The following is a 25,844-nucleotide window of genomic DNA, read 5'->3' as shown; positions in this document are numbered from 1 at the left end:
ACGGTGTGGGGGCAGTGTGGGGGCATTATACTGTGTAGGAAGCACTAAGGGTACATTATACTGTATGAGGACTCTATACGGTGTGGCGGCACTATGGGGGCATTATACTGTGCAGGAACATTATACTAAGGGTACATTATACTGTATGAGGACTCTATACGGTGTGGGGGCATTATACTGTATGAGGATGCTATATGGTGTGGGGGCATTATACTGTATGAGGATGCTATATGGTGTGGGGACATTATACTGTATGAGGACTCTATACGGTGTGGGGGCACTGTGGGGGCATTATACTGTGCAGGAACATTATACTAAGGGTACATTATACTGTATGAGGACTCTATACGGTGTGGGGGCAGTGTGGGGGCATTATACTGTGCAGGAACATTATACTAAGGGTACATTATACTGTATGAGGACTCTATACGGTGTGGGGGCAGTGTGGGGGCATTATACTGTGTAGGAAGCACTAAGGGTACATTATACTGTATGAGGACTCTATACGGTGTGGCGGCACTATGGGGGCATTATACTGTGCAGGAACATTATACTAAGGGTACATTATACTGTATGAGGACTCTATACGGTGTGGGGGCAGTGTGGGGGCATTATACTGTGCAGGAAGCACTAAGGGTACATTATACTGTATGAGGACTCTATACGGTGTGGCGGCACTATGGGGGCATTATACTGTGCAGGAACTACTAAGGGTACATTATAATGTATGAGGACTCTATACGGTGTGGGGGCACTGTGGGGGCATTATACTGTGCAGGAACTACTAAGGGTACATTACACTGTATGAGGACTGTATACGGTGTGGGGGCATTATACTGTACAGGAACCACTGACAGGACATTATACTGTATGAGGACTTTATATGGTGTGGGAGCACTGTGGGGGCATTATACTGTGCAGGAACCACTAAGGGTACATTACACTGTATGAGGACTCTATACGGTGTGGGGGCATTATACTGTATGAGGATGCTATATGGTGTGGGGGCATTATACTGTATGAGGATGCTATATGGTGTGGGGACATTATATTGTATGAGGACTCTATACGGTGTGGGGGCACTGTGGGGGCATTATACTGTGCAGGAACATTATACTAAGGGTACATTATACTGTATGAGGACTCTATACGGTGTGGGGGCAGTGTGGGGGCATTATACTGTGCAGGAACATTATACTAAGGGTACATTATACTGTATGAGGACTCTATACGGTGTGGGGGCAGTGTGGGGGCATTATACTGTGTAGGAAGCACTAAGGGTACATTATACTGTATGAGGACTCTATACGGTGTGGCGGCACTATGGGGGCATTATACTGTGCTGGAACATTATACTAAGGGTACATTATACTGTATGAGGACTCTATACGGTGTGGGGGCATTATACTGTATGAGGATGCTATATGGTGTGGGGGCATTATACTGTATGAGGATGCTATATGGTGTGGGGACATTATACTGTATGAGGACTCTATACGGTGTGGGGGCACTGTGGGGGCATTATACTGTGCAGGAACATTATACTAAGGGTACATTATACTGTATGAGGACTCTATACGGTGTGGGGGCAGTGTGGGGGCATTATACTGTGCAGGAACATTATACTAAGGGTACATTATACTGTATGAGGACTCTATACGGTGTGGGGGCAGTGTGGGGGCATTATACTGTGTAGGAAGCACTAAGGGTACATTATACTGTATGAGGACTCTATACGGTGTGGCGGCACTATGGGGGCATTATACTGTGCAGGAACATTATACTAAGGGTACATTATACTGTATGAGGACTCTATACGGTGTGGGGGCATTATACTGTATGAGGATGCTATATGGTGTGGGGGCATTATACTGTATGAGGATGCTATATGGTGTGGGGACATTATACTGTATGAGGACTCTATACGGTGTGGGGGCACTGTGGGGGCATTATACTGTGCAGGAACATTATACTAAGGGTACATTATACTGTATGAGGACTCTATACGGTGTGGGGGCAGTGTGGGGGCATTATACTGTGCAGGAACATTATACTAAGGGTACATTATACTGTATGAGGACTCTATACGGTGTGGGGGCAGTGTGGGGGCATTATACTGTGTAGGAAGCACTAAGGGTACATTATACTGTATGAGGACTCTATACGGTGTGGCGGCACTATGGGGGCATTATACTGTGCAGGAACATTATACTAAGGGTACATTATACTGTATGAGGACTCTATACGGTGTGGGGGCAGTGTGGGGGCATTATACTGTGTAGGAAGCACTAAGGGTACATTATACTGTATGAGGACTCTATACGGTGTGGCGGCACTATGGGGGCATTATACTGTGCAGGAACTACTAAGGGTACATTATAATGTATGAGGACTCTATACGGTGTGGGGGCACTGTGGGGACATTTGCAATTCTATGCAAATTATGAAGTGGTGCTGTATACAGAGCTGGACATTTTGTGGGACATAATACTGCAGCATGTAGCAATAGTTTTTTCAGAGTATTTTACCATTACTTAGTGGGTGTAAATTTGGGACATCATCCCCCAGGCGCTGCTACCCTCCCACTACCTAAAAACTGACTGTTCATGGAAATTCCACCAACTGCAAAGCACACCCCATGATAACCCTACCCCCCATCCCTGGGAACAGTTGGCAGCTATGCATGGGGACCACTTGTTCCTGGCTGAAGAAGGTTGTATTCTGCTCAGTCACTGCGACATATCATCCAATGTGTTATTAATGAGTTAACGTTGCGTCTTGGTTTCTATGACTGCACCGGTGCAGCTGGCAGGTGGTTATTGTGCCCTGGTAATAGATCCCTGGGGTACAGACGTTTACCACTAATTACTGTAGGTGGAAGCAGTATATGATATATCGCTATATGATGCCAAGCTGTTATTTCACTCCCTGTCATCACGCCGGTCCTTGCGTTCCTCTTCCTATTGATTTTTTATATTACATTTTGCACCTTCTTCACTTTCTTTCTTGAGTTTCCATCATGTCCGCCACTCACAGCTATGAAGCCTTGACCAATGATGTGACCGCCATGGCTCCACCGTACATTCTTCCTCAGTACAATGTTCCTCCAGTCCCTCCTGGATATAATGCTCCCCCCGATCCCCAGATTTGGAAGGTCCCCACGGTGGCTCCACAATGGAGCTTTGCCGCCGTCATCCCGCAAATTACAGAATCGTCGGCCTTTTACCAGACCTTTCTAAAGGGCAGGCCCAAGGCTCTCGGGGTGAGTGACGGACATTTTATACTTTGATCTTTCCATATGAAGATAGTAAGAGATTAACTTTAGCCAAATATGACAATTTGGGAGTCTGGCCCGTCATCTGATGCGTATGGGGAACCTCATAACCTCGCCCAAAGACAGAAAAGGGGGTAAAGGCATCAGGACTAGAGAATTGGGTTTCAACATGCCCAAATTTTTAACAACATTATCCATAGTTTAAAGTGGTTGTCTAGGAATTGGAGCAACCAAAATGGTGACCAAAGGAGGTGTAAGAGGTTTTCCGCCATTCGGTCTTCTGCTGGTGCCTCGTTGCTAGAAGTCCTGCGCCTCGTGATCGCTGAGACCAATTGGTGGCCTCAATGGATGTTTGTAAGAATAGAAGTGGAATAGAAGTGTCTTTGCTTTTTCTTGAAGGTTTCGCTATCGATAGTGTGACACCGGATGGAGGCCGCCCTAGAGTTAGCTTGTCGATAACATTTAGCGATACCTCAGGGACTCTAGTGCCGAGGTGCCGAGGGATCGCCACATAGCAAATGTGATGACTACGGAAAAATGGCCCCAGGCCTTTCCTGGATGATTCTAGACCAGTGCTTTGTTATATTGTATATGGAAAATAGATACAAACAATTGGTATTGCCAAAGCAAAGAGGGGGTGGGCATGGGGTGAGTGGTTTGGGGGTACGTGTGTCCTTGGGTTCTTGTCGTTCTTGTTTAGGACATGTGGGTGGGTGATAGGTGGGGTGGTGTCTAATAGTGTTTGGGGTCTCATCTTCCTCAGCTGGACACGTATTGGGTGGCGATCTATTTAGTTTTTTGGTAACAATCCTGGCAAATGTAGCTTGTCGAGACCCAAAGTGGGCCTATTTTGGAGCAGGGGTGGAAGGTGGTCCATTGGGGCTGGACCACTATGTTAGTGAGGAGCCAAGTCCCTAGGTGCGCACATCGGGAACATGTCACCTCCTATATCTACATCATGTCACTATATCACATGACCCGTTCCCAGGTTACAGGCCCCGGTGGCCGCTGACACTAGCTAGGCCGGAGTTACGTATATAACTGCAGAGACACATTACACAACTCTATAGGGGCGGACTATTAACTTTTTGCTGTCAACTTGCCATATATTACACTACACGAAGTGTAAAGCAAATAATGTGTATGACCTCCGACCCCGATTAACCCCTTCCTGTCCTGGGCTGCAAGGCCAGAATGAAATATAATACAATAAAATCACTTTTTTTTTCCTCATTGTTTTTTAATTCTATTTCCTGTACATGATTAGGGGGCGGCCATCTTGCCTGAGCTTCGTCTCTGGTCTGTTTACAGCATTTAGTGGTCTGCTTTACAGCACTGTCACGGCATTGGCAGCCCATTGAGGTCTACGGGAGGGTTTTCTAGACATGATCTGTGCAGGGAAGGCGAGGAGATAAACCCTGGCATCATCAATAGTGGATGTAATGATAGATTGGTGGTGTTATCTATAGAGGTGTTATCTTCTATTGTGATTCTGGACCAAACTGTAATCCATTTTTTGGAAAAATATTGCTACTGGTTGGATACAGCGTGCCGATAATCCCTGCCCTAGCCAGAGACCTCATGGATCTTCAAATCTAATTGCTCTCATTGTACTTTCAGATTGTGCTGATCTCGGCCGCCATCTTGCAAGTTGTTGTTGGGATCGGTCTGTTTTTTACCACCTTTTCGGTCTCATTGCCCAGTGGGATTCCATTCTGGGGTCCTGCCATTGTAAGTACAGAATTGTGAGTACGTTGTATTGTGTGCGTTAGTCCGATCACTCTTAGGAGACCTCGCTATCCATAATAGTAAGATACACAGAGAACTGCGGAAATTAATAGGATTATTATTTTTCAGTATATCGTTGCAGGGTCGCTGACTATTGCAGCTCAGACTAAGCCCAGCATCTGCCTGGTAAGTGATCTCTGAAAACGGAAGCGTTTATTTTATTCATTATTAATATGTCCATTATTATTATTATTATTATTATTAGTGTTTCCTTTTTGGGTGCGGTCGGCTTTGTGAACCAGTCAGTGAGTCTGCACACCGCTAACTAAGGCTCTCGAAGTGTTTGAGTGGCTGCTATAGTCACCGGGTCTTGGTTGTATTATACAGCTAAGACCTGACGCCAATGCCCACGATCAGTGACTGGTCACACTGATCAAAAACATTAGAACCCCCGCACCTTGGTCAAAACTGACTGAGGCGCCATTTTCCCAGCAATTCATTCTGCAATTTGCTGATCTGCAGGGGTTCTGGCATACCTCCCAACCATCCCGATTTCCGCGGGACATTCACGATTCCGGTGACGTGTCCCGCGGTCCCGGTTGGAGGGAGGTATGTCCCGATTTCAACTCAGATCTGCGTCCAGAGGAGTTGAACACATACGCGGCTAAAGCAAGGAGCTGACACAGTTCAGCAGCAGCAGGGGAACGAGGAGAAGGTAAGTGTAATGTGTATACACTGAAGTGGAACATGAACCTGGGGGCAGATGAAGGAGAGGACGGCATGACACTGGGGGCAGAGATGTGGGGACATGAATCTGGGGGCAGAGATGGAGGGACAAGAATCTGGGGGCAGAGATGTGGGGACATTAATCTGGGGGCAGAGATGGAGGGGACATGAATCTGGGGGCAGAGATGGAGGGGACATGAATCTGGGGGCAGAGATGGAGGGGACATGAACCTGGGGGCAGAGATGGGGGGACATGAATCTGGGGGCAGAGATGGAGGGACATGAATCTGGGGGCACAGATGTGGGGACATGAATCTGGGGGCAGAGATGGAGGGGACATGAATCTGGGGGCAGAGATGTGGGGACATGAATCTGGGGGCAGAGATGAAGGGGACATGAATCTGGGGGCAGAGATGTAGGGACATGAATCTGGGGGCAGAGATCGAGGGACATGAATCTGGGGGCAGAGATGGAGGGGACATGAATCTGGGGGAAGAGATGAGGGGACATGAATCTGGGGGCAGAGATGGAGGGGACATGAAACTGGGGGCAGAGATGGGGGGACATGAATCTGGGGGCAGATATGGGGGACATGAATCTGGGGGCAGAGATGTGGGGACATGAATCTGGGGGCAGAGATAGAGGGACATGAATCTGAGGGCAGAGATGTGGAGACATGAATCTGAGGGCAGAGATGTGGAGACATGAATCTGAGGGCAGAGATGGGGGACATGAATCTGGGGGCAGAGATGTGGAGACATGAATCTGGGGGCAGAGATGAAGGGACATGAATCTGGGGGCAGAGATGGGGGGACATGAATCTGGGGGCAGAGATGGAGGGACATGAATCTGGGGGCAGAGATGGGGGGACATGAATCTGGGGGCAGAGATGGAGGGGACATGAATCTGGGGGCAGAGATGGAGGGGACATGAATCTGGGGGCAAAGATGTGGGGACATGAATCTGGGGGCAGAGATGTGGAGACATGAATCTGGGGGCAGAGATGAGGGGACATGAATCTGGGGGCAGAGATGTGGGGACATGAATCTGGGGGCAGAGATGTGGAGACATGAATCTGGGGGCAGAGATGGAGGGACATGAATCTGGGGGAAGAGATGGGGGGACATGAATCTGGGGGCAGAGATGGGGGGACATGAATCTGGGGGCAGAGATGGAGGAACATGAATCTGGGGGCAGAGATGTGGGGACATGAATCTGGGGGCAGAGATGTGGAGACATGAATCTGGGGGCAGAGATGGAGGGACATGAATCTGGGGGCAGAGATGGAGGGGACATGAATCTGAGGGCAGAGATGGGGGGACATGAATCTGGGGGCAGAGATGGAGGGGACATGAATCTGGGGGCAGAGATGGAGGGGACATGAATCTGAGGGCAGAGATGGAGGGACATGAATCTGGGGGCAGAGATGGAGGGACATGAATCTGGGGGCAGAGATGGAGGGGACATGAATCTGGGGGCAGAGATGGAGGGGACATGAATCTGAGGGCAGAGATGGAGGGACATGAATCTGGGGGCAGAGATGGAGGAACATGAATCTGGGGGCAGAGATGTGGAGACATGAATCTGGGGGCAGAGATGGAGGGACATGAATCTGGGGGCAGAGATGGGGGACATGAATCTGGGGGCAGAGATGGAGGGACATAAATCTGGGGGCAGAGATGGGGGGACATGAATCTGGGGGCAGAGATGGAGGGGGGCATGAAACTGGGGGAAGATGAAGGGTGTATATGAAACTGGGGGAGAGATATAGGGGGGACATATAATTTACGGGTGACTGTAGGAGGATTATACTGTGAAAAATGAATGAGAATGGGCGGAGTCAACACAAAAGTGGGTGGGGGTAAATTTTCCGCAGCGCGCCACATGTGCCGCACATTTTGTCCCTCATTCGCTCCTTTAAAAGTTGGGAGGTATGGTTCTGGTGCTTGGCTCCTAGAAACAATTCCACTCTTGGGCCCGGGACATCTCACCCTGACCCTGACTTGGTCATCCTTCACTAACATGCAGCGATAAAGGCTGTAAACCAGAGAAGCGACTAAGACAGCACCCCTAGGAGTCGCCCAAATCCAAAAGCACCATAGCACCCACCTGAGAACCCTAAACTATGCCTGCCCCCCAAAAAAATCAGAGAATGGGAAGGTAAAGATTTAGGGTTACACCTACCTTGTGCTTTTTGTGGATCACTGTATGAGGACGCCAGGGGTCTCGTCTTACTGGTCGTGTATAGTGTAGCATGCAGAGTAATATGGAGCCTACAAAGAAGGTGTGAACAGAGTCTTAGCTAATAATGAACCTCCTGCTTTATTCCTTGAACAGATCAAAGGCTCGCTGGCCCTGAACGTACTGACCATAGTGTTCAGCGTTATCGGACTGGTGCTGACCTCTGTAGACCTGGGGATCATTTGGTGTTATCCCTATAGAAACTGCCGCAGTAGACTGGTAAGTCCAAGTCATCCGTTCTCCATAGACGTTATTACCAAGCTATAGGTTCCTATGGTTCATATGGTTTGGGGCCAGTATACCACCAGCATGCCTTTTATTTGGGTCGCACCATTTCGTTTCGGGCCAACTTGTTGACTCCAATATTTTACCTGGACGTCCATCTCTCGTATTCTTCTTCATCTCTTACAGATAGGAGGATATTTGATCGACTCAGTCCTCATCGTGACAAATCTTCTGCTCTTCTGTTTGTCGATTTCCCTTTCAGTCTTTGGGTGCCGCTCTTTGAGTCACGCATCTTCTATCGTCCCGCAGGTAAAAGTCACATTCAGATTGGGCATCTCGCCCATAGGCAGATGGAAAACCTATAGAAAGTATCACCAGAGCACCTGGTGCGAGGCCGGATTCTTTTTAATGAGCTGTATCTGGTATTACAGCCCAAGCCAATTCTTGCAAATGGGGCTGGCTTACAGTATTGAACGATGGGCTTACCTCCCATGGCAGCTGGTCCCACATCCAATGTATGCCGGGAAGCCAAAATCCACTAGAGGGGGGCAGAGAACTGCAGTGCCCTCCATTCCTCCTCCAGTGGACCTTGGCATCTCCTCGACCTTGCCAGATGTTGGCCCAGAGGTAAGGTCCAGAAAAAATGCCCCCTATATCCAGTGCTGCACCTCCCATGAGGCGACCTGAAGCGAGCGCTTCAGGCGGCGCTATGCCAGGGCCTCAGGGAGGGCAGCATTTTTGCTAACCTAAGCCAGTCCAGGACAAGCGGTGGTTTGGGGAGGCCACTGGAGCAGCGCTGCTCCAGCAGCCTCCCCGCACGCTCAGGCAGAGCGCAGGCAGTCTCCGGGCCTGCTCTCTGCCGGCGAACTGTGCTAAGCCCCGCCCCCTCCGCTAAGCCACACCCCATATGCTAAGCCACGTCCCCGCTCTGCCCCCTTCCCCCGATCGGGGGGGGGGGGGGGGCAGCTTTCTGCACTTCGCCTCGGGCGGCGAAAGGGGCAGGTTCACCCCTGCCTATATCTACTATTGGATATAGGTTTTCTAGACCAGGTGGCCCCTTTTGCTATATGGCTCTTATCCAATGAATGCCTGTATTATTTTTTCATGCCATATTTTATTTTTCACTTCCAGGTGTTTGTGATCCAGAATGACGTGGTGATTTCGATGCCCCCATCTGTCTATTCTGCAACGGCCCCAACATTTCCTCAGACCCAACCAGTGCCACCTCCATCACCTCCTCCTTACACAGACCCGGGAGAAGAGACTATGAAACAGGCGGCATAAACTATGAACCTTGCATAAATCTGCATATATAATAGAAGATACGGCATTGTCATGTGAAATAACACTCATATATCACTCAGCAAGCGAACAAGGAGACTTGGTCTACAAGGCAAAGACTGACTTTGTGGGTTATAACTTGGCATCATGAATTTCGTGACAGCATAATAGCAGCTGATACGGGGCCCGCAAACCCCGGTATTTTTCTCTTTAACAGGCTTTTAGCGGCTGGGGTAGGCCCTATTACCTTATCGATCCCTGTTCCTGCTCCGCTTCCCCTCCACGAGGCTCCGTGCTTCCCATATCATGTCGCTGACACTGAACAGCATTAGGTCGTCACTCACATGATGTGATAGGGGACACACAAAGCCCCTGGGTGACAGAATGGGAAGTAGATACGGCCATGAACAGGAGTGGGGATCGGTAAGTAAGGCCGCGGGCCTGTGGTAGGAGTATTTGTTGGGCAAACCCCGCCAGATTCATCTTGGGAAGTTCGCCTGGCAGACCTAATATGTCCAAACTGAAACTACTATTATTATACTCCGGAGTCTCTTTAGTCTCCAGAGTATATTGATCAGAGGCCCTGGGAAGGTGAGTGAACGTAACAAACAGTGCTACTTACCCCTCCTGGGCTCTGGCACGACTCCCTGCTTTCTTTGAGTCACGTTGGTCAGTCAGGCGCCAACGACGCATAGAAATAAGTGACACTTATGTTTGTCACCTCCTCTAGGCCTCCGATCATTATACTCTTCCAAACCAGAAATTTCTGCAATCTTTGCAATGACCGCCATAGTACCACCACTATGCTGCTGTTCAGGGCAATGGAAACCGGACTGAATTTCATTTATCGTGATTTTTCTGTCATTGCACGCTGTCAGCTTCGGCTTCTCATCTTTCTTACTTTATGTCGGCATCTGAATGGGACAGACTAATGGCTGGTAACTGTATGAGAGAAGATCTATGAAGATCAATTCAATGTATCATATAAATATAGCATTAAATGTCATTAAATGGACTCTAAGTCTTTGTCTTCTTTGTCTGTACGCACGCTGCCATCACCTGATGGACTGGGACCCTCTCATTCTTTGGATAGATAGATAGATAGATAGATAGATAGATAGATAGATAGATAGATACTTGTTTTGTGGCAGGGGCCCTGGGATTTGCTTGCCTTTAGAGGAGAGCCATGCCATTCATCGGCACCCTCGTAATGACCGCCATTGTTATAATGTCTCAGCACAACTTATTAGATAAAGCCTCTTGTCTGACTTTTTTCTCCGCTCCCTACCTGATACACTGACTCTCACTCTGCTATATCTGTCTCACAATAGACTGATAGTAACTAAATATGGAGTCTGGTAATACAGTCCAGGTACTTCTCTATATACAGTAGGTCCAGCTGATCCTGAGTGAAAGAGCGTTCAGGTGCAGATTCTCCCCTACGTACTGTGCGCACCGTATGAGAGATATTACAGCAGACATACAGTATGTGCTCACTGCTCCCTTTGCTTAAATTTGGTTGGGGGCTCCAATTTAGTACAATATCATTACTTGCTAGCACAGACTTGACAGACGGCAAATCTTACGAAATTCATTTAGCAAATATTCGCAAAGTTCACTCACTTTTTCACTTCAGACTGATCTTGTTCTATTCTGTTCAGACCTCAGATTATAATAAGTGGAGGCTCAAGGAAGGAGGTGCAGGAAAATAATAAACCTTCATAAACCTTCACCTTCATGGAGGAGACATGAATCTGGGGGCAGAGATGGAGGGGACATGAATCTGAGGGCAGAGATGGAGGGACATGAATCTGGGGGCAGAGATGGAGGGGACATGAATCTGGGGGCAGAGATGGAGGGGACATGAATCTGAGGGCAGAGATGGAGGGACATGAATCTGGGGGCAGAGATGGAGGGGACATGAATCTGGAGGAAGAGATGGAGGGGACATGAATCTGGGGGCAGAGATGGAGAGGACATGAATCTGGGGGTAGAGATGGAGGGACATGAATCTGGGGGCAGAGATGGGGGACATGAATCTGGGGGCAGAGATGGAGGGGACATGAATCTGGAGGAAGAGATGGAGGGGACATGAATCTGGGGGCAGAGATGGAGAGGACATGAATCTGGGGGCAGAGATGGAGGGACATGAATCTGGGGCAGAGATGGAGGGGACATGAATCTGGGGGCAGAGATGGAGGGGACATGAATCTGGGGGCAGAGATGGAGGGGACATGAATCTGGGGGCAGAGATGGGGGGACATGAATCTGGGGGCAGAGATGGAGGGGAAATGAATCTGGGGCAGAGATGGAGGGACATGAATCTGGGGGCAGAGATGGAGGGACATGAATCTGGGGGCAGAGATGGAGGGACATGAATCTGGGGGCAGAGATGGGGGGGACATGAATCTGGGGGCAGAGATGGAGGGACATGAATCTGGGGGCAGAGATGGGGGACATGAATCTGGGGGCAGAGATGGAGGGGACATGAATCTGGGGGCAAAGATGGAGGACATGAAACTGGGGGCAGAGATGGGGGACATGAAACTGGGGGCAGAGATGGAGGGGACATGAATCTGGGGGCAGAGATGGGGGGACATGAATCTGGGGGCAGAGATGGGGGGGACATGAATCTGGGGGCAGAGATGGAGGGACATGAATCTGGGGGCAGAGATGGAGAGGACATGGATCTGGGGGCAGAGATGGGGGGACATGAATCTGGGGGCAAAGATGGAGGACATGAAACTGGGGGCAGAGATGGGGGACATGAAACTGGGGGCAGAGATGGAGGGGACATGAATCTGGGGGCAGAGATGGGGGGACATGAATCTGGGGGCAGAGATGGGGGGGACATGAATCTGGGGGCAGAGATGGAGGGGACATGAATCTGGGGGCAGAGATGGGGGACTGTAGGAGGATTATACTGTGTGCGGGCACATGAAAAATTAATGAGAATGGGCGGAGTCAACACAAAAGTGGGCGGGGCTAAATCTGCCACGCCGCGCGTAGCGCGCCGCACATTTTGTCCCTCTTTCGGTTCTTCAAAAGTTGGGAGGTATGCATAAACAATTATTATACTCTGGGGTCTTTTCAGACCCCAGAGTATACTAATCGGAGACCCAGAGGAATAAAAACATAAAAAACCACTGTTACCTGTCCCCCAGCTCCTACGCTGTCGGCCACCATTCTTGTCCTTCTTCAATGATGTCAGACGTCACATAACCCGGGAGGCAGGCCGGGTTCATGTGATTTCAGAGACGTCAGACAACTAGGCCGAAGCCTGCCTGGAGCCTGGAGAGGTAAGTAACACAGTTTTTTATGTTTCTTACCTCTCCCGGCCTCCGATCATTATACTCTGCAAAGACCCCCCGAGTATAATAATAGTCTTTGTGGGGCCCGCGGTGCCAGGATCGGTAAGTAAATAAGGCCCGTTACTGGCTGGAATAACTCCAGCCGGTAACGGCCTATTAAGAAAAAATAAAAAAACGCGGCGGTAGCGGCTGTCGCCGGACCCCCTAATGTCCGGGGCCCTGTGGCAGCCGCCTCTGCTGCTTCCGCGGTAGTTACGCCACTGGCACCTCTGCAATTCTGTCAGATAATACTCATTTTCAAGTCATTCACAAGATCATCTGACGACTTTTGTCTAATGTCTATGGGGTGATGTCATGTCCTCCTATAGAAGATTCCGGGACAAGATTCCGCCGAGTTTCTATTGTTGTAGTAAATTAGAAAGCACAAAAGTGACAGCAAAGGTGACCCAAGTCTATAAAAGCAGCAACTAGTTCAGAAATGGACGCGGGGAATTTATCAGACCAGGCCGTGTACATAGCGTGACTCAAGTCTTATTTACCGTCTCCTCCTTTATCGAGCCATGTGATGCCTATAAAGTGGGTAAACAGTTGTCACACCAGGAAGCAGCGACACCGACCTGCATGACGCCCAATAATGGAGGAGATCTGCGGATTAGTATAAATCCTTTCTAGTATCATTGCAATTACTTACCAAGAACATTTTCCAACATGGCGATGCCGCTTGTTGACAGAGACAACGTCCCACCGTGTTGTAAGATTCCGAGTATTCCTTGTCCACCATGGCAGAACTTCTCGGAGGTTCCTTACGAACGACAATCGATGGACTTTCATGAAATGTTTTTGAGAGGAAAACCAAAATGGATCGGGGTAAGAAAAGTTTCATACATTTTCAGACGTAGAAATTTCTGCAACAAACTCCGCATTGTAGGGTTACACAACCTGCTCACTACACCACCGCATGTACAATAGCAGTGAAGACTGGTGGCGGTCATTACCTTCTACTACATGGTGGCAGGAGATGACCCAGGATGGACCCGTATAAGAGCTTTCTGTTTACCTGTCCTTGTGTCTCTCATTGAGCATTGTATGATGTGTTGTATTGAATATACTGGTGAGTTATCATACTGAATAATGTTATACAGTCACATACACTAGGTTTTGCTATTACATCTTTGAATGTACCACAGTTTGGCTTTTTCCCGAAAAGAGGACTCTCCAAATGAGAAAAATCTCTTTGTACCCACTGGTTGTTCTATAGATGGTGTCTCCTTGGTGGCATTTGATGTTCAGTCTTTGCACACTAAAGCTTGACCTCAAACTCACATTAGGGGAAAGGATTGTCCAATGCCATTGGGTCTCCAATCCAAACCTCTGTTTCTGCTGGTCCGATGTTCCATATATGTGGTGTAACTCCTGAGCCAGTCCTGTGTATCCAGTTGCCATGCCTTGGGTAGGTCAGAGTAGGGGGAGGCGTGCGGGCCAACAGTCCACGTTGCAAAATACCGAATAGGTCCTATTCCGGTCCGATTTTGCAGCCCTACGGACACCGATGAGCTGAAATTGGGACATATCTCCCACCGACCGGGACCATTTTGTTAGGTCTGGGCCGCGCCACGGGGCCCTGCTGGGCACGGCCTTGGATCCGCCCCTGCACGGTCATCTGCAAACGGCTTTAGTGCTTGTAGTCATAGTTGAGCCTCTACAAAATACACTTTCTATACATTTTCAATGCACTGGATCCCCAGACTGCACACAAATGGTATCCATAAGCCGTGCGGGATTTTTGCAGACCCATAGACTTCCATAGACGTGTTTGATCCATAAAATGAGCCAAGAAAGTTCAAATTTAATTTTCTTCCCCCTGTCTGAATACGTCCATTGAAATTAGGGGGAAATTTACAATTGAATCTCCATGAATCTTTGAATCGCAGCCCATATTCTGAGATTTCCCCATGGTGGGACTATTACAGGATTATCTGATACCTGTGTTTCTGCACGTTGCAGCTTTTTTCGTTGCAGATTTTGCAGCAGCCAGATTCAGGAGTGGCCCGAGCAGAGGGAAGAAGTATAAGACATTTCTAGATATTTCCTATTCCTTCTGTAGCCATCCTTGGCTTTGGCTCGACATAATGCAAGGTCTTACATGGGGCTTGCTGTGTTACTGTGTGTTTGGATTGTTCGTCGCTGTTTCCATTCTAGTAATTTTGCAGCATTTGCACTACTGACAGTGTTTTCCTTCTTCTCGTCCCTAAGATCTCCCAGATGGCTTTAGGCTTCTTCCAGCTGGGTATGGGCATCTTGGCGACCTCCGTATTTCCGACCAATTATTCGTCTTATATCGGTAACAACATCTGGGGACCTCTGTGTGTACGTACCGGCTGCTCATGACTTTATTTTTTATTTTTTTGGCTACTTTTCAGTTTTCAGTAGAAGCAGCAGCACGGTTTACCTGCAAATACACCCTGAAGGTGCAAGCAGAGCCATTTGTAGACGTTGTCTGGCCCTTCACAATCCCCTGTGGACCCCTGTATGTTTGTGTTGTCATAACCTGCTCCGTTGGGTGCCATAGATTGGAGGGGATATACATGCATAGTATGGCATGTTGGAGGAACATGGCGGTACTTTAAGGATCCATGCACCTCTATGCTTGTCCTGTTAGGGCACCGGACAACTTTAAATGGATTTGCAATGGACTATTGCTTCCCACCACTATCTTATTAAATCCTTATGGACTGGTGCTGTGTTGCCATTTTTCAGTTCATGAGCCAGGTGGAGCATTTAGGAAGCCCATGTCTATCTGGTCTTAACATATCAAGTGGTAACAAGGTCACAAAAATGGCAAAAGTGTTGCCACTGCCCTATATTTCTGGAATGAATCTTCCTCCCTACTTGTCTCCTACGCTTAATCTTGGTTCTAAATTTGCAAAAGGTCCTCCATATTGTGCAGGTGCAGAAGATGTTTCTTGCCAGTTATTTCCTCCACCATGAGCAGCACCTTGGCCAAATCTCTATTGTAGACATCTTTGCCTTGGCACATTGGGACACGTGGCCTTGATCAAGTATCATCATCAAATGCTCTACACTATGGCTGGCTATACACCCTATAGCCTTCGTAGTCAATGAAACGTCCCAAGCTCTCCCACATTGCCATACAGACTCAGGACAGTCCCATTGGGACTTATGGGATCCCTATTTCCAGATACTCCAACATACGCAGAGATTTGATGCTTCTTTTAGGTTCACACCTTCTCAGCAAACTTGTCATTTGTTGGGGTCACAGAAAGATTTGGAAAAATACCGGCAAAATTAATTAACAGCATATTATTCGCTTTCTGCAGTTCATTGTCACCGGGGGATTGTCCTTCTATGCTGGAGCTCACAGATCTCTCCAATATGTAAGTCATTTGATAGTAACATGTAGTAGATAAAGCTAATACACATTTCCTGAACTGTATATTTACTTAAAGGGAGTGTCACCTGAATCAGAATTATTATACTCGGGGTCTGACCTGAACACACCAAATATTTTTGGAAAAATTTGTTGCTAAATGTATGATAGCTGGATGTCCAACCACTAAAGCCCCATCTTGTCTCTAGATCAAGGGTCAAAAGCCACCCCTTATTCTTCAGACCTTGGAATGGAGCCATGGTCACATCTACAGGGTGGCCATAATATAACCTCAGGTGTTTGGAGTCGTGTGCCAGCTAACCCAATGGATGGAATTGCCTGAAAATTTGTCTGTGTGCTAATCGAGGCATGGGGAAAGGGACGGCATGAAAAAAAAACCTAAAAATCTTCACCGACTGCTTCCTCTTGACAATGACACCCACATGACATTTGCATTCATGTTTCTGGCCAGAGTGGATACCAATTGGCCATGGAATATCCTGTGGAGCTACGAAGCGCATTTTTCTTGAATGGAACGGTCAACACACAGAACTGTCGCCTATGGGCCACCGAAAACCCGCGTGCGCTCGAGGGGGTTCCGCTGCATTCGCCCACGGTGACCGTTTGGTGTGGGTTCACCTCATCGTTCATGATCGGACCGTTCTTTTTCGAAGATTTTGGCCCAACTGGGGTTGCCACCTGTTCCGTCACAGCAGCGAGGTACCGGACAATGCTGGAAACAGTGGTCGTTCCCCAACTCCAACAGCGGCAGTGTCTGCAGACGATCACCTTCATGCAGGATGAGCCCCCTCCTCACATCGCAAATCCTGTGAAGAACACTCTTCGTGCACATTTTCCCGATGACAGGATTTTGAGCCGCTCATTCCCTACAGCGTGGCCACCGCTCTCTCCGGATCTCACTACTAGTGATTTCTGGTTGTGGGACACTTGAAGGAGCGTGTTTATCGGGGGATGTCGAAACCCTGCCTGACCTCAAAGACCGCATCACATTGGAAGTGCGCAGTATCTCACCAGAGACGTTACACGCAAGCGTTCAGCACGTTCTGCATAGGATGACCATGCTCACCATGCATGATGGCGGCCACATTGAACAGTCATGCTAGTCGGTGGTCCAAATGGGACATCCCCAAGTATCAACAGACGGGTTTTGTGCCGCGCGCTCACTGTACAGCGCCACATTATACCCTGGTGGGGAGTTTTAATTTTTTTTTTTCCCATGCCGTCCGTTTCCTCATGCCACACATACAAATTTTCAGGCAATTCCGTCCATTGGGTCAGCCTGCACACGACTCCGAACACCTGAGGTTATATTATGGCCACCCTGTACATCCTGCTGCTCCATTCAATGTCCATGATCCTAATGGAGATACCTAAGTAGTCCACTTGTCCATCTCCATCAGTCCCGCAGACGTCTCCAGATTTCCTATTAGTTCTGTCTATATACTATGTCTATTGGGTGATGCAAGTGATGATAATATTGTCCTGTCTCCTCCAGATAAAACTTGCCCTTGCAATGAATATTTGCAATATCTTCATATCCGCGGTTGGAATTGCACTGAACAGTCTTAGGGTGGAATCTCACCAGTCCTTCGGGAACTATCGCAACTACTACCCGCATGAGAACAGGGTGAGAACTTGGCAATGTAAAGAGTGATTTATGTATACAGTATACAGGGTCTCAGGCTGTACTGATGTCCACGGTTTGACACTCATCAAGCCCCGCTCTTGCAGACATGATTGGCCAATGCATGGTGTCCAGGCTTCTCCTGGGCCATCTTCTAGCCCTTTCGATGACATCACTGGTACCCGGTCACCCATGAGACCTCAGGAGTGACCCACTGTCAGTGAAGTCACCCAGGAGGCTGGTAGACACCAAAGGAGAAGACTGGACACTTCAGAGGAACCCTGGATAGGTGAGGAACACTGAGAACCTTTGTATTTCCCGCTCCGCTCCCAGGTCTCTGCTTAGAACTCTGCTAATAATAACATTTCCAGCCTTGTTCGGTCCAAACCTCACAAATATTCTCAAAAGGAACTTTCCAAGGTTCGGCCATCACTAATTATAACATGGCGTTATATGACCTATGATAAGACATTTTGTATGTGATGGATTCTGGTGTAAGTTCATGTTTGTGTCTTTACAGGAGCCGAGCACCGTCACCGTCAGCTTTCTCATTCTCACCAATGCGCTGCAGTCTCTTCTGACTATCTCCATCCTAATTTCAGGGTGTCAGTCCTTGAGCTGCAATGATACTGGCGCTCCTCAGGTCAGTCTTACAATGGAACGTCTGTTATTAAGGCATAAGGTTATCACTACACAGCATGGTAACTATTGTCCTGTAGGGTCTATGTTCACATGCCCACCTTCTCTACTGCTGGCCTCTGTGTAACCAAGCACAAGATGATGGCAAGTAGAGATAGAGTTTGACCCAAATATTCCAAATGGTTTGGTTTTTAACTAGATAAAACAATTTGGAATTTGCCTTGGACGAACTAGATTCAGTGGAACAGTCCAGGATTCTGGGTCCTGTCCCACTGTCCCGGTTGTCCCAGCTGATGTTGGCACTCACATGGCACCTACATCTCCCTGAAGTCTACGCAAGCAGAGTCTTGTACAGAGAAGCAGGGTAGTGATGAGAGTGAGTAGAATGCAAAACTTTGAAGCAGATGGAGGGGGAACAATAAACTTTGGAGCAGATGGAGGAGGGACATTAAACGGGGAGCAGATGGAGTCTGAAGTTTGGTGGCAGTAACAAGATCCTGGGCTCTCCCAAGAAGTTTGTGCCAGATGAACGTGAGAGGCAATTTGGATTGTAGGCCATGATTGTCCTTATTCCAGATTATTGGAATCTTAGAATTTTTCTGTACGCTTCCACATAAATTCTTGGGAGTCTTTGGCACTTGTCTTGTGTAAACTAGGATTACCTGGTGTGGAAAGTGAAGATGGAGCCGATACGGAAAGAGATAGTGAACGCTAAACATGTCCACGCATCAGAAGGTCCACGCATGGTCCTTTCTAAATAATAGTCTCAGTGGGGGATACGAGAATTTACTGTTTTTCTGTTGTAAGAAGATATTTGTGAAATAAGTAATGGAGTTATATTATCATCTATCCATTCTTGTTCTTGTCTTTGATGTAGGTGTATGTCATCCCTAATGATGGACCTTCTCTTCTTCCTCCGCCATATTCAGCCGATCCAATTTTCCTTGAAACTCCTCCCTGCTATTCTGAATGCGTAAATTAAATATATATATATATATATATATATATATATATATATATATATATATATATACTTCTCGTGCACTGTGTACAGGTCCGTCTAATAATCTGTGCCCATAAGGAATATTCTATATATCTAGAGGATTGAATGTTCTTACACCAATGAACAGGGTTCTCTAGGGTTCCAATTCTAGGACTTGCTTCCACAGAAATTGGTCCTGTTGTAGTTTATTCCTTGAATGTATAAAATGTTCCAAATGTAGAAATGTTACAAGTTATTGCATCAGATTACTGGAGATGTTTGACTGGGAATTGTCCAATGTCAATTCCAAAATGGCTTCTGTTTCATGTGTTTTTCTTGCTTTCCTCTTGATCAGCTCTGCATAGCATAGGAAGGGGTGCACACAGATTTTCTTAAGAGAGGATCTACTGAACTCCTTGGATGTCAATATTAAATCCTCCTCCTCCTCCCTCTTACTATGTTCCTGTTACAATATTATAACTTAGGGATCTCCCACCAGTCTCATCCAGATGATACCCATCATCCTACGCCATCACTGGAGGTCAGGATGTGGAGAACCATGGTGGGGGATTGGTAAAGTTACTTTTGGTATTATTTTATAACATTTTAAGGAGTTTTACATGGGGCTCCAGATTTAAGGGTTTTCTGGGATTAAGATATAGATGGACTATTCCTAAAATAGGTCATCAATGGTGTCCAACATCTAGAACCCCGACCAAATCACCTGTGTGAGGAGACCAAAGCACTTAGGAGCAAAGAGGTGAAGCTGCTTCAGGTCATTCGGAGCCAACCTAGAGAATAAATGTTTGGAATGAAATCACTAATCTCAGCAAATCTGATAGTGGAAGGCAAGAACCAGAGGTTCAAGATGAAGTGGAAAAACTGCGCTCCCTGGTTGTTGATAGATAGTGACACAAAGACCAATTGTCCACGTATGGATTTATTGAGAAACAAATCTGATAAGGATTGTCATCATGACCCTTGAGTCTATCATTTACCTACTTGGCTCCACTCCTGAACTTACAGTATCGGGGAGGGGGTCACTGACCTGCCATATGACCATTGACTCATAGTATCTCATTGGAAAGCCGCAGACCCACCCATGATGGCTGTAGACGTCTTCATGAACTGAGAGGCCTCATGGACGCCACATGGCAGGGCCCTTTAATACCTACACAAAGCAGATTATTACAGATAATGTAGAGTTGGGGGGCTCTCGGGACGGCCCTCACCTCCTGATATCAGTATAGTATGATACATACGGACTGTTAATTCCCATTTTCTACCTTATTCCTTCGCCTATGGACGTCTCTTGAGATTTATTTGTGTACAGCACTTTAATGTATGCTATAGGTTTATATGGGGGGTATTTGATCCTAGAAGATATCGGTGGACATCTTGATATTTCCAGGGTGTTTGCTTTAAGGACAATATAAAGCTGGCCATACACATAAGAACGCCATCTCCATACACACGTGTGCCCGGCTCAACCTAGGGGTGCAGGTACCCATGGAGAGGGGAGATAGCCAAAGCTAGAGAGCGTATCTCCCCAAGGACAAGGGTTTGTGTTAGGTCTTTGTATATCTGCCCTTAGAATTGGGTTGGGAGACCCCCATACACCTTAGATCGTTGGCCGCATGTGATGTCTCAAAATCTTATTGTACAGATAATTTGGGGGATTTTTTGTTGTCTTTTTTTATTGTAAATTTTTTCAATATAAAGTTATCCAATCAGAAACCTCCGAATATTCTAATTATTGCGTCATGTCTCGTCTTATACTTTGCGGTCTCCTTGGTTTTAAATGCAAAATGGATAAAGAAAACAGAAAAGATAAAGGGTTAGAATAAAAAAAAAATCGTAAAATCACCGACGTCCAAACTGGAGATCACCAGAGAACAGGGACATGGGACGGCAAACATGAGGGCAATGGAGAACCTAAAATATGGGATTTACATTTGGGCACTTCCACATGGTCCAGTCTTATGCAGTTTTTATAGTAAAATCTAGCAATGGATTCAGGTTAAGAAATAAAACCTTCCTCAGTTCAGTGGGTGCGGATTTATCAAGGAAAATAGGCCAGAATTGTGGCGTCATTTGCACCCATTGGACCCCGAGAACAACTTGGGAGGCAGAAAATCCCACAATAACGCTGTGTTGGCGGAGTGACAATTGATGTGGGATATGGGTCAGTGGATGGGTCCCCACTGGTGGCATGACTGGCTATGACAGCTAATACTTGGCCCCCTGCCCATAACTGATGCTCCATGTATTGGGATGGCCCACATGGCTATCAAGAAGACACAAGGTTCCCTAAAGAAATAATGGTGGCTAAGTATTGTCCATAGAGATTGTGCGCTGCCTTAAGTGCCACCACCTGAGCTTGCCTTATATCTACTCCACGCAGGTATTTTGGTGCATGGGGAGTGCAACTTTTGCAGCTTCCACCAACCTCTTCATATGTCACCCTGAACCAGTTGCCAGGTCTTATCTGTAATAGAATCATCATTAGATTCCATATCACCTTCCTGACTTTCTTGTCGCCCATCATTGCAATGGATTTCCTCTGCGCCCTCACAATTACTAACAGATTTCCCACTAGAACCCGTGTCAGCACTATCACCAGTAGTAAACCCCTTACTGGTGCAGGAGCAAGAAGCCCAGACTGACCCAGTCTGCAAGGAGCCCAGTCTGGATTCTCCAAGTCCTCGTAGTCCTCTAGCTATTACTGGATATCCTATTGCTTTTCCTATACTGTGCTAGCCTATGAAGCAGTGAGATGGATCATAGATCTATATGCATGTCCACCATTACAGCAACTAAATGCGGATCGCAAGTGTCCAAGGTTTGTACGCCATGTGACATCAGCACGGTAAGGTCCACAGCGACTCACAGAAAGTGTCCGAGTCATGGCACACGTTTTTCTGCCTGGTCAGACATGTGGAGATGGCCATTGTGTCATAGCACTGCCAATGTTGTTTGTCCAAAGCAGAAACTATTTGTTCAGTTTCGTGAATTTGGAATATTTGGATTGAATCCGGTTCATCTCTAGTCATGGCGTCGTGACAGTTGTCATGCCCATGTTACCAGTCAGACCTGATCACAGACCTCGGAGGTAACCCGGGCACATGATGTCACCAAGGTGGTGGAAAAGAAGAGACCCCAGAGAATAATAATGTCACTTACATTTGTCTTTGTCTTAGAGAGCTAGGAATTGGAGAACTCGGATCCTACGATCCCTGACAGTGCTCTACTCTATGCCAATTTAAGGGTTGGTTGACACTAGCGCTTGTAGTCCGTCTGCAAGGAGTCCACATGGAGACTCCCCGCACGGAATGCAATTGCAATGGCAAGCGATGTGCTTGCAAAGCACACAGAGCCCATAGACTATAATGGGCTCCGTGTGCTTGCCGCGCACAAATGAATTGTGCGTGCAGTGCGCGGCAAGCACACAAGCCCATTATAATCTATGGGCTCCGTGTGCTTAACTGCACAGTGCTTGCATTAGCGTTGGTATTCTGTTCAAAGGGGGGTCTTCATGCCGACTCCTTGCAGACGGAGGACGAACGCTAAGGTCTGGTTTCTGCAGAACTAGTTCGATCCAAAGCAGATTTGATCCCAAAGCATAAACAGAATGAATCTTGAGAGGTTCGCCCATCTATAATACTGACATCTTGTTTTTTTTTTTTGTTGTTTTTTTTAAAAGCTGATCATCTTACTTATCTGTAGATTTGCTAAAACGAACGAAAGGTAAAGAAGGAGCCTTCAGGTCTTCTGTATATAGCTATATACCAGCATGAGGTTCCATAACACTACAGGAACAATCCCATTGTCGGGGGAGGGATCAGGGAATACAGACGACGTGCACTTTGACTCTCTTACGGTTTATGGCGCCTTCCGCAGCATTACACAAGTACTAAACATGATCCAAGGTAATAAATCAGATGGAAGAAATCTGACCAAGGTTTGCATTACACAACCAGCGCCAAAGGCTAGAGTGCAATATTCCTGTAATTTTTATATAATATTCCCGGTGACTGAAGACGTTATTCCGTATTCGCGCGCTGTCTGTATGGCTTCACGACAAAATCCTTCATAATCCACTGCCATCTATATAGCCCGTCCGCTAGGCGAGATGTTAATCCTGAGCGCGCTGGGTCTCTGCCTGAACAGATGCATGTCACAGTCGTCCGCTACGTCCGAGAGCCGTCACGCGACCACGGCCTATCACGCCGTCTTTCTGAGGTCACAACCAAGAAGTCGAGGGGTAAGTGTCCACCTTATAGAATGATTCATATATAAAGGAATATTGTTATACATGATAGAATATGACCTGGAGACTCTGCACAGCCATGATCAGATGAGGAGGTGACAAGTCTCATAGATAACCTGCTGTAGGGATCTAACTACAGGGACCAATAGGAACCCAAGCGAAGTGGATAGAGGAGGCCTCTCATATCCCGGATCCTACTGACCCTCCTGTATGTAGCTGGGATAAGGGGAAGGGGGATTAGATAGAGGGGGTGAAATGGAAGGTCCAAGTAAGTAAAATCTGTCTAATAATACATTGTTTCTTACATTGATATCAATGTGCTGGAAAACTGATGTCACCTGCAAATGTCAATGTGATGTAATGAATCCATTGTCACATTCAGGGTCCTTTCACACCTGCGCTCATGGTCCAGTTGGTGCAATCCCTTGGGTTTCTGTCTTCTGCCCCGGAGAAACTGGACGGAAACCCGGTGGTCAGCTTTAAAACCCATTCAGTTGAAGAGGCTTGCAAAGGTGACAGATAGATAGATAGATAGATAGATAGATAGATAGATAGATAGATTGGAGATAGATAGATAGATAGATAGATAGATAGATAGGAGATAGATAGATAGATAGATAGATAGATAGATAGATAGATAGATAGATAGATAGGAGATAGATAGATAGATAGATAGATAGATAGATAGATGATAGATAGATAGTTAGATAGGAGATAGATAGATAGATAGATAGATAGATAGATAGATAGATAGAAGATAGATAGATAGATAGGAGATAGATAGGTAGATAGATAGATAGATAGATAGATAGATAGAAGATAGATAGATAGATAGATAGATAGATAGATAGATAGATAGATAGAAGATAGATAGATAGATAGGAGATAGATAGATAGATAGATAGATAGATAGATAGATAGATAGGAGATAGATAGATAGATAGATAGATAGATAGATAGATAGATAGGTAGATAGATAGATAGATAGATAGATGATAGATAGATAGATAGATAGATAGATAGATAGATAGATAGGAGATAGATAGATAGATAGATAGATAGATAGATAGATAGATAGGAGATAGATAGATAGATAGATAGATAGATAGATAGATTGGAGATAGATAGGAGATAGATAGATAGATAGATAGAAGATAGATACAATAGATAAGTTAGTGTAACCTATATCAAACAGTCTTTCCCCTTGCCATATATCACTTGCTTAGATTTTGCCTTACTTGTCAATATGCAAACAAGCTCTTTGGAGCAAAAAAAGTATTGCTATTAGAGATGAGCGAACAGTAAAATATTCGATCCTTCAGTTTGTGAAACATCTGAGCTCAGTCTGATTGGCCAAGATCCTAATAATGATTGGATGTGTGGAATGTTATCATGTCTGATCCATTACTACTAGAGATGAGAGAACAGTAAAATATTTGATGTTCGTTATTCGTTCCGAATAGCCGCTCAATATTGGACTATTGGAAGGAATATGGAACCCCATTATAGTCTATGGGAGAAAATGCTTTGTTTCAGGGGATCCCACCATTCACCTCAGGAGAGTCACCAAGTCCACTATGACACCCCAGGAAATGATGCCGACACCTCTGGAATGTAACTGGGCCAGCAGGGGGCGCATGTCTGGGGGCATCTAACACACCAAAGCCCCTCTATTACCCCACTATCACAGCCTAACAACTACACACTATACACACTCACTACAACCTCTATCAAAGTGGGGGGAAAATACCTGGAAACCTTCTTTACTCCCCAAATGGATGGACACAAACCCAGATTTAAGCTCCACAAACATTACCAAGCCCCCCTTTATATCACATTGCCCAAGAAAAGCACAGATGGAATAGACAATGGGAAATCCTTCAGTCCCCCCCTGACCTGTCATTGTGGATGTGTGTGATGTGGTGAGACCTGCCAAAATTCACTTTCCTGGCTCTTAACATGAGCCTGTACAAATTACGTTCCAGGCCCTTAAGCTGAGCTCCAGCAGAGATTGGGGCCCTTCAGGTGACTTCAGCCTCTACCTGCAGAGTGTTAGGCCCTGTAACTTAGTTCAGCCTTCACCGGCAGAGATTTGTTGGTTCTTTGGGTGAGTTCAGCCTTTAAAAAGCAGTGT

General features: G+C 46.7%; 3 protein-coding genes across 3 annotated transcripts in view; all 3 read left to right on the top strand.

Moving 5' to 3' along the window:
- Positions 1 to 3,019: 3,019 nt before the first annotated feature.
- Positions 3,020 to 9,583, top strand: LOC142219231 (membrane-spanning 4-domains subfamily A member 4D-like). Its single transcript, XM_075288177.1, has 6 exons — positions 3,020 to 3,262; positions 4,895 to 5,005; positions 5,132 to 5,188; positions 8,066 to 8,188; positions 8,381 to 8,503; positions 9,326 to 9,583. Exons 1-6 carry the CDS (start codon positions 3,020 to 3,022, stop codon positions 9,476 to 9,478), a joined length of 810 nt encoding a protein of 269 aa, XP_075144278.1. The 3' UTR covers positions 9,479 to 9,583.
- A 3,898-nt stretch (positions 9,584 to 13,481) lies between these two features.
- On the top strand, positions 13,482 to 19,440 carry LOC142219230 (uncharacterized). The gene is made up of 7 exons (XM_075288176.1): positions 13,482 to 13,653; positions 15,040 to 15,153; positions 16,125 to 16,181; positions 17,691 to 17,822; positions 18,165 to 18,239; positions 18,340 to 18,462; positions 19,336 to 19,440. Exons 1-7 carry the CDS (start codon positions 13,495 to 13,497, stop codon positions 19,438 to 19,440), a joined length of 765 nt encoding a protein of 254 aa, XP_075144277.1. The 5' UTR covers positions 13,482 to 13,494.
- A 3,979-nt stretch (positions 19,441 to 23,419) lies between these two features.
- The window catches only part of LOC142182841 (membrane-spanning 4-domains subfamily A member 15-like), a 9,994-nt gene continuing 7,569 nt past the window's right edge, over positions 23,420 to 25,844 (top strand). Inside the window, exon 1 of the mRNA XM_075257605.1 lies at positions 23,420 to 23,704. Within this exon, the coding sequence (XP_075113706.1) occupies positions 23,573 to 23,704 (132 nt within the window). The 5' untranslated portion in view covers positions 23,420 to 23,572. The remainder of the gene's footprint in view (positions 23,705 to 25,844) is intronic.

Source organism: Leptodactylus fuscus, chromosome 10, assembly GCF_031893055.1.
Source record: "Leptodactylus fuscus isolate aLepFus1 chromosome 10, aLepFus1.hap2, whole genome shotgun sequence".
Taxonomy (NCBI): Eukaryota; Metazoa; Chordata; class Amphibia; order Anura; family Leptodactylidae; genus Leptodactylus; species Leptodactylus fuscus.
The sequence above is the reverse complement of the archived record's forward strand: the minus strand, read 5'-3'. Positions and strand labels throughout refer to the sequence as shown.